Here is a 13,004-nt window from a genome sequence, read left to right as displayed (position 1 = left end):
CATTCTAGACTCTCTTCTTACTCTGTGGGGAGTGTCAGTATATGTCCACAGGAGGGCACCATTCTAGACTCTTCTTACTCCGTGGGAGTGTCAGTATATGTCCACAGGAGGGCACCATTCTAGACTCTCTTCTTACTCCGTGGGAGTATCAGTATATGTCCACAGGAGGGCACCATTCTAGACTCTCTTCTTACTCCGTGGGAGTGTCAGTATATGTCCACAGGAGGGCACCATTCTAGACTCTCTTCTTACTCCGTGGGAGTGTCAGTATATGTCCACAGGAGGGCACCATTCTAGACTCTCTTCTTACTCCGTGGGAGTGTCAGTATATGTCCACAGGAGGGCACCATTCTAGGACTCTTCTTACTCCGTGGGAGTATCAGTATATGTCCACAGGAGGGCACCATTCTAGACTCTTCTTACTCCGTGGGAGTGTCAGTATATGTCCACAGGAGGGCACCATTCTAGACTCTCTTCTTACTCCGTGGGAGTGTCAGTATATGTCCACAGGAGGGCACCATTCTAGACTCTCTTCTTACTCCGTGGGAGTGTCAGTATATGTCCACAGGAGGGCACCATTCTAGACTCTCTTCTTACTCCGTGGGAGTGTCAGTATATGTCCACAGGAGGGCACCATTCTAGGACTCTTCTTACTCCGTGGGAGTATCAGTATATGTCCACAGGAGGGCACCATTCTAGACTCTTCTTACTCCGTGGGAGTGTCAGTATATGTCCACAGGAGGGCACCATTCTAGACTCTCTTCTTACTCCGTGGGAGTGTCAGTATATGTCCACAGGAGGGCACCATTCTAGACTCTCTTCTTACTCCGTGGGAGTGTCAGTATATGTCCACAGGAGGGCACCATTCTAGACTCTCTTCTTACTCCGTGGGAGTGTCAGTATATGTCCACAGGAGGGCACCATTCTAGACTCTCTTCTTACTCCGTGGGAGTGTCAGTATATGTCCATAGGAGGGCACCATTCTAGACTCTCTTCTTACTCCGTGGGAGTGTCAGTATATGTCCACAGGAGGGCACCATTCTAGACTCTCTTCTTACTCCGTGGGAGTGTCAGTATATGTCCACAGGAGGGCACCATTCTAGACTCTCTCTTCTTACTCCGTGGGAGTGTCAGTATATGTCCACAGGAGGGCACCACTCTAGACTCTCTTCTTACTCCGTGGGAGTGTCAGTATATGTCCACAGGAGGGCACCATTCTAGACTCTCTTCTTACTCCGTGGGAGTGTCAGTATATGTCCACAGGAGGGCACCATTCTAGACTCTCTTCTTACTCCGTGGGAGTGTCAGTATATGTCCACAGGAGGGCACCATTCGAGACTCTCTTCTTACTCTGTGGGAGTGTCAGTATATGTCCACAGGAGGGCACCATTCTAGACTCTCTTCTTACTCCGTGGGAGTGTCAGTATATGTCCACAGGAGGGCACCATTCTAGACTCTCTTCTTACTCCGTGGGAGTATCAGTATATGTCCACAGGAGGGCACCATTCTAGACTCTCTTCTTACTCCGTGGGAGTGTCAGTATATGTCCACAGGAGGGCACCATTCTAGACTCTCTTCTTACTCTGTGGGAGTGTCAGTATATGTCCACAGGAGGGCACCATTCTAGACTCTCTTCTTACTCCGTGGGAGTGTCAGTATATGTCCACAGGAGGGCACCATTCTAGACTCTCTTCTTACTCCGTGGGAGTGTCAGTATATGTCCACAGGAGGGCACCATTCTAGACTCTCTTCTTACTCCGTGGGAGTGTCAGTATATGTCCACAGGAGGGCACCATTCTAGACTCTCTTCTTACTCCGTGGGAGTGTCAGTATATGTCCACAGGAGGGCACCACTCTAGACTCTCTTCTTACTCCGTGGGAGTGTCAGTATATGTCCACAGGAGGGCACCATTCTAGACTCTCTTCTTACTCTGTGGGAGTATCAGTATATGTCCACAGGAGGGCACCATTCTAGACTCTCTTCTTACTCCGTGGGAGTGTCAGTATATGTCCACAGGAGGGCACCATTCTAGACTCTCTTCTTACTCCGTGGGAGTGTCAGTATATGTCCACAGGAGGGCACCATTCTAGACTCTCTTCTTACTCCGTGGGAGTGTCAGTATATGTCCACAGGAGGGCACCACTCTAGACTCTCTTCTTACTCCATGGGAGTGTCAGTATATGTCCACAGGAGGGCACCACTCTAGACTCTCTTCTTACTCCGTGGGAGTGTCAGTATATGTCCACAGGAGGGCACCATTCTAGACTCTCTTCTTACTCCGTGGGAGTGTCAGTATATGTCCACAGGAGGGCACCATTCTAGACTCTCTTCTTACTCCGTGGGAGTGTCAGTATATGTCCACAGGAGGGCACCACTCTAGACTCTCTTCTTACTCCGTGGGAGTGTCAGTATATGTCCACAGGAGGGCACCATTCTAGACTCTCTTCTTACTCCGTGGGAGTGTCAGTATATGTCCACAGGAGGGCACCATTCTAGACTCTCTTCTTACTCCGTGGGAGTGTCAGTATATGTCCACAGGAGGGCACCATTCTAGACTCTCTTCTTACTCCGTGGGAGTGTCAGTATATGTCCACAGGAGGGCACCATTCTAGACTCTCTTCTTACTCCGTGGGAGTGTCAGTGTATGTCCACAGGAGGGCACCACTCTAGACTCTCTTCTTACTCCGTGGGAGTGTCAGTATATGTCCACAGGAGGGCACCATTCTAGACTCTCTTCTTACTCCGTGGGAGTGTCAGTATATGTCCACAGGAGGGCACCATTCTTGACTCTCTTCTTACTCCGTGGGAGTGTCAGTATATGTCCACAGGAGGGCACCATTCTAGACTCTCTTCTTACTCCGTGGGAGTGTCAGTATATGTCCACAGGAGGGCACCATTCTAGACTCTCTTCTTAATCCGTGGGAGTGTCAGTATATGTCCACAGGAGGGCACCATTCTAGACTCTCTTCTTACTCCGTGGGAGTGTCAGTGTATGTCCACAGGAGGGCACCATTCGAGACTAAGAATGCAAAGGTAGATAAGTATGGTCGATATGTATTTCTCTATGGAATATGGGAAGATAGGGCAGTCATCTTGGCTTTTGTTTATATTCCTCCACCTTTTAGAGTGGGGAACGAAACAGCATTGGCGAGGTACTATGGAGAGATGAATTGGGTTGATGGGTGGCGGAAACTAAACCCAGGAGTAAGACAGTACTCATGTTTTAGTACCTCATATAACACCGCTTCCCGAATTGACTTATGTCTGTGTGATAAGAATGCGATGACCTGGACCAGCAGGGTGCAGTATAAAGCTAAAACCCTATCGGACCATTGCCCAGTGGTGGTGGAAATTGGAGGTAAGGTAATGGGTGGGAAAAGATTGGGCTTTCGGCTCAACCCCCACTGGATAGAATTAGTGGGCGATCAGGACTGGTTTAGACAGGAAATAGAGGCATTCTGGGAGATTAATCATAAGTCCGCAAACCCTCAGGTAGTATGGGATACCATGAAGGCATATTTGAGGGGCCTATATATAGGGCGAATCAATAAAAAGAAAAAGGAATTCTCACAGGAAGAATCAGTACTGAATAGTAAAGTGGCAACATTAGAAGCAGGGATAGAAGAGGATAGTGGGGGGAACAGCTGATAGAACTGAAGGCAGCTCAAGAGGAATATAAAGAAGATCTACTTAAAAAGGCACAAAATAAACTTCAGGGGGCAATTTAATATCTTTGAGAAAGGGAAACCAAACAAGACACTGTCAAGATTACTTAAAAATCAAGGTGAGGAATGTGGTATTATGGCTCTGAGGAGGGCGGATGGCAGCATAACCACAGATAGAGAAGAAATAGCCCAAATGGTTAACTCTTTTTTCTCCAATCTCTATATAGGCAGCGATATTAATAGGGCGGAGGTAGCGGAATTCCTGAGGGAAATTAATATTCCAAGTTTGACAGAGGATGTCAGGGATTCCCTGGACGGCCCAATTTCCCTCCAGGAATTGGAGGAGGCAGTGGCATCAATCCAAGGGAATACATCCCCCGGGTCTGACGGCATTCCCTTCCAGATATATAGGATATACTCAACTCTGCTACTTCCAAAACTGCTGGGTATCATTAATGAATCCTGGAGGGGGGGGTTCTCCCTAAATCTATGTGTGAGGCTAATATTAGACTCATTAGGAAAAAAGATAAAGATCCCTTAGATTTGGGCTCATATCGTCCTATCTCCTTGCTTAATATGGATATAAAGATAATAGCGAAAGCACTGGCAAGGAGATTGGATAAAGTAGTGGAGGTAGTGGTGGGCGGTGACCAGGGAGGGTTTAGGTCAGGAAGAACGGTTCATGACAATATTCATCAGGTGTATGAAGCAATCCAGAGTGGATCCCGGGGCCCCCGCTCCATTCTGTCATTGGACGCTACTAAAGCTTTTGACAGGGTGGAGTGGGGATACCTCTGGGAAGTTTTGAAGAGGGTTGGGGTGGGCCCGAGGTTTTTGAGTTATATTCAGCTACTATACACTAACCCTGAGGCAAGTGTAGTGGTGGATGGAACCCCCTCCTACCCATTCAAACTAGGCAGAGGAACAAGGCAGGGCTGCCCCCTCTCACCCTTCTTATTTTTAATTTATATTGAACCCTTAGCGGCTTGGATAAGAGATAATGATGTTTATGAGGGATTTGGAGTAAACGGAGAGAAGAGTAAGATCCTGTTATTTGCAGATGATATTCTCCTCTTTGTAACTAACCCACAAGAAAAAATACATCGTATCATTAAGATGTTCGAGGCTTTTGCCCCCCTATCTGGGTTGGAGATAAATTGGAGTAAATCTACTATGCTCCCCCTGGATGAGGATATGGGGGAGACGGTGGGAAGATTATCCGTGTTAAAAAAAAGAATGTTTCCTGTATCTGGGAGTAAAAATAGCAGCCACGAATGATAGGTTTGTGATTAACAATATACGGCCCCTTTTGAATAGTTTAGCGAAGAGAGTAGAAGTTTGGATAAAAATGCCCTTCTCTATGTCAGAAAGGATGGTGATAATAAAAATGGTGGTCCTCCCACAGATCCTGTTTTTTCTTGCTGCTTCGCCAATGTGGATCGGTAAATGCTGGTTCCGGAAGATAGAAGTGATACTGGGTAGATTGTTATGGGGAAGAAAAAGGGTTCGTCTGAAGTACAGATATTTTATGGCCCCTGGAGATAGGGGGGATTGGATATGCCCAATTTCTTTGTTTATTACATGGCCGCGCAGTTGGTACGAATCGTGAATTGAGAAATTCTAGATATCTGGAGAAGATTGTAGTAGATAAGGAGAAAGTGAACATATATGAGGTGTTGGAATTAGATGATTATGAGGAGAGTGGGTCAAATAACACGATGTTATGGTATAAATATAGGAAAGTGTGGGAAAGATTAAAGGGAGAATTACATGTAGGAAATAGTTTTGGGTTCACACCCCTATGGGGTAACAACAAATTTAAAGAATTGGTGGATTGCGAGTCAACTTTTTGGGATAGTAAGGGTATAAAACGACTAGAACAACTATTTGATAAAGGACAACTCTTTTCATTTGAACACATAAAAAGGGGGTATGATATTAGTGATAATGATTGGCTGTACTATTGGCAGGTTAGTCACGCAGTCCATAACACGATAGATAAGGAGATATATGTAGCACAGAAACACAATTTCATAGAAGCACTAACTCAAATAGAGCACTTTAAAAAAAAAGGAATTTCAATTTTGTATAAGAAATTAAATAAGATTATTGGAGTAAGGGGGATCGATAGAATTAAAGACAAATGGTCCGGAATAGTGGGTACTGTGTCTGAGGAAGACTGGGACATTATGGCCCAAAATATAAGCAAGGTTTCACGTAATATGGAACATAAAATGACACAATTTAAGATATTACACAGGACCCACTATTCCGCGCTCCATTTACATAGAATAAGGGTGAAGATTACGTCACAGTGTGTTAAATGTGGTTTGGAAGAAGCGGACTATTTACATAGTTTTTGGTCGTGTGAGAAGATATCTGATTTCTGGGAATCTGTAATAAAAGACGTAGAAAGTAAAATCCCTGTGAAGGTTCCTCGTACGATAGAGTTTATACTGCTGGGAGCTATGGGTAAGATGGGCAAATACCAGTGTCTGTTACATCGGATTTTGTTCTTCGCCAGACTGATCATATTAAGGAATTGGATATTCCCTAAAGAACTGCAAATAGAGGAATGGAAGGAAGGGTTAAAAACCATGAAAAATAAGGAGTTTAGATGGATGAGGAGTAAGAAGGGTCAAAGTGAATGTAGAAAATTTAGGAATGTATGGTAGACTTAAACATTAATAAAAAAAAAAAAATTTCCTTTTTTTTTTTTTTCTTCTCTCTTTCCTTTTCTCGGTGCCAGTGGGTGGGGTGGAGGGTTGGAGGGGGAGGGGGGGGGGCGCTAATAATGATTATACTTCTCAGATGTAAACAAGCATGGCTATTTTGGCCTTTTTGTCTTTGTCTTTTCTTGATTGGTGATGTTGTTATATCTGAATTGTACAATGTATTTTTGTTAATTTTTATTATTAAAATAAAAACCTAAAAAAAAAAAAAGACAGAAAATAGACGAATTATTCTAAAGACAGAAAATAATAGACGAATTATTCTAAAGACAGAAAATAATAGACGGATTATTCTAAAGACGAAAAATAATAGACTGATTATTCTAAAGACAGGAAATAATAGACGGATTAATCTAAAGACGGAAAAATAATAGACGGATTACCGTATATACTCGAGTATAAGCCGACCCATATATAAGCAGAGGCCCCTAATTTTACCCCAAAAACCCAGGAAAAGTTATTGACTCGACTATAAGCCTAGGGTGGGAAATATATCATCCCCCCCCATGTAATCATCCAGACCCCTGTCATCATCCCCCCCCCTTCATCATCACCGCCTGTCAATCCCTTCATCAGTGGTCTTCAACCTGCAGCATGCCCGGACAGCCATCAGCATGACCGGACAGCCATCGTCACTAGTACGCAGTGTTCTTCAACCTGCCGGACCTCCAGATGTTGCAAAACTACAACTGCCAGCATGCCCGGACAGCCATCGGCTGTCCGGGCATGCTGGGTGTTGTAGTTTTGAAACCTCTGGAGGTCCAGCAGGTTGAAGACCACTGTGGACTAGTGACGTTGCCTTGACGACGACGCATAGGGACGTTCATGCGCAACGTCCATGTGCGTCGTCGTCAAGGCAACGTCACTGGGCCGGGCGCGCAGAAGAGGCCCCCCTGGTGAAAACAGACAGCCTGCAACGACTAACCATCCCCACCGGACGGTCCCTGCAGCATAGATGGCCCGGACCAACTCACCCTAACCTCCCGCCGAGGGGAGGTGAGTACAAAACAAAAGGGGGGGGCTGGATGATGACAAGGCCGCAGTGGTCTTCAATCTGCGGACCTCCATATGTTGCAAAACTACAACTCCCAGCATGACCGGACATGCTGGGAGTTGTAGTTTTGCAACATCTGGAGGTCCGCAGGTTGAAGACCACTGATGAAGGGATGGACAGGCGGAGAGTTCACTCGAGTATAAGCCGAGGGGGGCGTTTTCAGCACGAAAAATTGTGCTGAAAAACTGGGCTTATACTCGAGTATATACGGTATTCTAAAGACGGAAAATAGAAGACGGATTATTCTAAAGACGGAAAATAGAAGACGGATTATTCTAAAGACGGAAAATAGAAGACGGATTATTCTAAAGACGGAAAAATAATAGACGGATTATTCTAAAGACGGAAAAATAATAGACGGATTATTCTAAAGACGGAAAATAATAGACGGAATATTCTAAAGACGAAAAATAATAGACGGATTATTCTAAAGACGGAAAATAGACGGAATATTCTAAAGACAGGAAATAATACACTGATTATTCTAAAGACAGGAAATAGAAGACAGAATATTCTAAAGACTGGAAATAGAAGACGGAATATTCTTAAGACTGGAAATAGAAGACAGAATATTCTAAAGACTGGAAATAGAAGACGGAATATTCTTAAGACTGGAAATAGAAGACGGAATATTCTAAAGACTGGAAATAATACACTGATTATTCTAAAGACAGGAAATAGAAGACAGAATATTCTAAAGACTGGAAATAGAAGACGGAATATTCTTAAGACTGGAAATAGAAGACGGAATATTCTAAAGACTGGAAATAGACTCCATTAGGAAGGAATTGTCCAACATTTTAAAGCCTCAGATCACCCAAAAAAATTCAAACTGTTCTATGTTGCTCAGTAAAGTTTAGGGATGGAAGACGGCTCTCCGGGTGGTGAACTTGATTGGTCCTAACACTTAAAGGTGATGCAACGTTTCGATCTTGCAACAAGCTTGAGAAAGACCTGATTATAAGGTGGAAACGTTGCAGCACCTGTATGTGTTTGGACCAATGAAGTTGGTGCCGTCTTCCATCCCTATACTATACTGGACTTTCTTGCCTTGGTCACGCTCTGAGGACTGGCACCCATCTAACTTTATAAGGTTATTTTTGCTTTCCACACCTATTTATTTGGTTGTATGTTGCCCCATATCTCATCCTGATGATGTACATGTCATATTTATGTGTCTATGACCTATATTTCTCTCAGAATTACCTTTTTATTTACTTGCAGTGATTGCTCAGTGAGAATTTGTCCACCACAGGCAGGGGCGTGTCCCTCTCTTCTCCTCACTTTGATGACCACGCCCCCTCCCTCCCTCTGCTCTGAGTCACTGGTCTTGGGAGCGAGCATGGCAGTCAGCCAATTACAGCACTCTGATCTGTAACCCTTTCCTCCCTGGTCTTATTCTGTACGCACACATCTTTTTCAAAACTACAACTCCCAGCATGTCCACACGTCCTATGACTGTCCAGGTATGCTCGGAATTGTAGTTGTGCAACAGTTGGAGGCACATGATTGCTAAAACTCTGATTTACAGCCGTGTTCCTGCAATCTGTGTTCCTCCACCTGTTGCAAAACTCTTGACACTGTCTGTTTTATTATGCACCTTGCTTTTGTCTTTTAGTATTTATCTGAGTTTTAACCATGGTTCTGCCTGTTCTTGAATAGATTTTAGAATATGTCTGTGTTCACACTGTTAGTCTTGCTTGGTACCTGTGCTCTGTGTGTTATAATTCCTGTTTTGGTATCCTGGAGTCTATTCAGACTCATCTAGTTTTAGTCTAGTGTTTTATACTTCTGTTTTCTACTAGGCCAGTTTCCATTCCACACTGGTGAGTGTGCCTACTGGCTAGTAGTCTATTTGGATTAAGTATTTCTGTCTACTCCTTTTGTGGAGTGGGGTGTCCAGTTCTGTGTCCCAGTGTGAACAGTGTCCTATGTTCGCTATATCCTGCCCTGTTTGTATGTTTATATCCTTTGTGGCCTATCTGGTTGTTTAAACAAAAACGAATGTCCAGCACTGGGTGTTCAGGTACAAATTCTTTGCTCTTTAGGATCACAGGATAAAACTGGCGCGATGAAACCTCTGACGCGTTTTGCTTCATGGGTGTGCTCAGAGGGCAGAAGTAGAGCTGTGTTATTCCTTAAATTGTTATCTGGTTGTTTGGTTGTATTCTTGTTATGTTTCTGGCCTGTGAACCGACTATGTTTAGTATATTTGTTAACCTTTACGCCCACTGCACTGTAGCGCAGGGAGGGACCGGATCCAAGTTGTCGATCCACTGTTTAGGGTAGTAGGCAGGGAGAGTGTCACTAGGGACAGCTTAGGGTTCACTCTCCCTGTCCACCCCTCATCGTGACACCAGGCTTCAGATAAGATGTCTCTAGTTGACTGAAAAAATCCTGTATCGACCTGAGATTTTCCAAACCATCAGAGTCAATTGATCGGATAAAACGAGTGGGTGAGGGTTCCCTGAAGGATCCAAAAGAATTTGTTAATAAGATGGGAGAATCCTCAGGAAATCTGTTGTCATTCCCAGAATTTGAGGGAATCACAATTACATCGGTCACCAGGGAATGACCAAGACCAGAACAGATTTCTGGAGTAACGCTTGTAACAGAACCCTGGGGATCGGGGAAAAGGAGGGAAAGCATAAAGCGGTCCCTAATATTGACAGAAGTCATCCACTCCCAGAGCTTCGAGATCTGGTCACCAGCCAAAGAAAAAAGGAAGTTGTTCAGACGAGATGCGAATAAATCCAAATTGAGAGGCCCAAGGAGAATTGATGCAATGAAAGATCAAATGATCTAGTTTCCGATTTGTTATAGTCGAAAACGGGAGTTCTACAGTGTTGAATAGTCCTGGGAGATATTCCGCTTTCAATAGGATATTCCTGTCTAGACAAAAGTGACAACTGCAAGAATTTTCTATTTTGAACCGCAAAAAAAAAAAAATTTATTAATAAAAGGAAAGAATACATATAATTGGGAATTAATATGAAACGGGGAAAAAATTCATTATGAGAAAAATAAATTATGAAAGGGAATAATGAAAGATAAAGAAATAATGAAAATAAAGGCAAATAATGTAGAACTTATGTTCTTTACAGCAGCAAAGAAAGAGGAAGGAATTAGAGCGACATCACCTTTATATAACCGATGCCAATTGGTGCTTGCGTTATGATAGCAGGTTTGGCTGTACCATTTCAAGTATTTTTGGTTAAATTTATTTAATAATTTGCTTGCTGCTGTTTTCCGCAAAGAAAGAGTGCAATGCATAACGTGAAGTCTCCGCCTTGTAATAAAATCTGAAATTAAAATGTTATAAATTATCTAATTCTTTATTCTTACAGAACGTCCAAGGAACAACTCCGAGGGAAACCTCATGTTATCGCTAAATATTAAAGTAGAAGATGGAGAGATCGTGGAGCGCTCCTCCGGAGAAGATGGAGAGATCATGGAGCGCTCCTCCGGAGAAGATGGAGAGATCATGGAGCGGTTCTCAGGAGAAAACCTCCTTACCCCTAATGTCCATCCAGATCTATCATATAATAATCCCCCTGATCATGGGGAACCTTCTCCTGACCAACCACACATTGTTACCACAAGGACAGATTCAAAAAATGGTAAATGTTTTTATTGTGATGTGTGTGGAAGATATTTTACAAGAAGGTCATCTCTTGTTATACACAAAAAGAGTCACACAAGAAATAAGCTGTTTTCATGTTCAGAATGTGGGAAATGTTTTACAAATAAATCTAATTTTGTTATACATGAAAGAATTCACACAGGAGAGAAGCCATATTCATGTTCAGAATGTGGGAAATGCTTTGCACAAAAATCAAATCTTGCTATACATGAGAGAATTCACACAGGAAAGAACCTATATTCATGTTCAGAATGTGGGAAATGCTTTACGACTAAATCAGACTTTGTTGTACATGAAAGAATTCACACAGGAGAGAAGCCATATTCATGTTCAGAATGTGGGAAATGTTTTATCAGTAAATCAGATCTTATTATACATGTGAGAATTCACTTGCGAGAGAAGCACTTTGCATGTTCAAAATGTGGGAAAATTTTAACAAGTAAATCAGATCTAGTTATACATGAGAGAATTCACACAGGAGAGAAGCCGTATTCATGTTCAGAATGTGGCAAATGTTTTACAAGTCAATCAGATCTTATCCTACATGAGAGACGTCACACAGTAGAGAAGACATATTTATGTTCAGAATGTGGGAAACGTTTTAAATATAAATTAGATCTTGTTTCACACGAGAAAAGTCACACAAGGAAGAAGCTATATTCGTGTTTAGAATGTGGAAAATGTTATATTACTAAAGCCAGACTCGAGAATCATGAGAGAATTCACAGACTTGTAAAGCATGAATATGGCTTTTCTTCTAACTCTGATCTTGTTACACAAGGAAAAGGTAACTCAGTAGATAAGCCTTACTCGTGTTCTGAATGTGGAATATGCTTTCTAAAAGAATCTAATCTCTTGAAACATAAAATCATTCACACAGGAGACAAGCTTTAATAATGTTCAGAATGTGGGAAATTTTTTACATGAACTCAGAGAAGTGAGTGCGACTCTATTACACATTGTCATTGTATTTTATATGTTCTGTCTTATCTATTTCCTATTTGTGTAATTTTATACAGAAGTTTGTATCTCGGCCAATCTTACTGCTGTAATAAACTTTTATTATATTCAATCAAGTATAGAACAATACGGCGCCCCCAGAGGGTTATTTTTGGTCACTTTCAGGATATCACTATGATTCATGGTTTTCTATTAGACTAGTGTTTCCCAACCAGGATGCCTCCAGCCGTTGCAAAACTACAACTCCCAGCATCTGTAGTTACTTTATGTAGACTCTGTCTCCCCCTCCCGTGGGCCTCATCCATCTGCGCTCATATTTCGGGGAGAATAATCGGCTCCCAGGGATCTGGGCACTGCTGCTAAGGACCCCATTTGTCGTTACTATGTAATAATGACTAAAGCTGACGCTGCTCTTATTCTCGAATGTAGGGGACGATTTCAGATGTTATGTGTTTTCTCCCTAGTCCCCTCAGCAGCACCATGATGGGGGGGGTCTCCGCCCCCGATAATATTACTTTATAATTTACTCACCGAAGGTAGGGGTAGGAGGGGCTTATATTACTGAAGAGAGTGAGTTAAAATTTTCACTTATTTGCATATACATTTAAAGGAATTATTTAAATGTATATGCAAATAAGTGAAAATTTAACCCACCCTCTTCAGTAATATAAGCCCCTCCTACCCCTCCCTTCAGTGAGTAAATTATAAAGTAATATTAAAGGGGTTGTCCGGGGAAAACTCATCCCCTATTCCCCGTGTTCTCTGAACTTGACCCCGGCTCTGGGTGTGGAGTGTGTTCTCTGGGGGCCCCGGAGATGCCAGATACCATGGCGTTGTACTCCAGTATCTTTGTTGCTCCCATAGAAATGAATGCTTCTCGTCTCGGCTTTTTGGCTAAGATCAGGTGTAGCACCTTTCCTGTTAGTGGGCGAGACCACCGAGGCAGGAT

The 13,004-nt window shown here is 43.0% G+C and overlaps 1 protein-coding gene across 1 annotated transcript in view; it reads left to right on the top strand.

Annotated features, from left to right (window-relative positions):
* The window catches only part of LOC130298153 (oocyte zinc finger protein XlCOF22-like), a 44,598-nt gene extending 32,437 nt beyond the window's left edge, over positions 1–12,161 (top strand). The window contains exon 7 of the mRNA XM_056551061.1: positions 10,800–12,161. Within this exon, the coding sequence (XP_056407036.1) occupies positions 10,800–11,989 (1,190 nt within the window). The 3' untranslated portion in view covers positions 11,990–12,161. The remainder of the gene's footprint in view (positions 1–10,799) is intronic.
* The last annotated feature ends 843 nt before the right edge of the window (positions 12,162–13,004 follow it).

The sequence above is a fragment of the Hyla sarda genome (genome assembly GCF_029499605.1).
Source record: "Hyla sarda isolate aHylSar1 chromosome 1 unlocalized genomic scaffold, aHylSar1.hap1 SUPER_1_unloc_26, whole genome shotgun sequence".
NCBI classification, from domain to species: domain Eukaryota; kingdom Metazoa; phylum Chordata; class Amphibia; order Anura; family Hylidae; genus Hyla; species Hyla sarda.
Note: the sequence above shows the minus strand (reverse complement) of the source record. Positions and strands in the feature narration are given on the sequence as shown.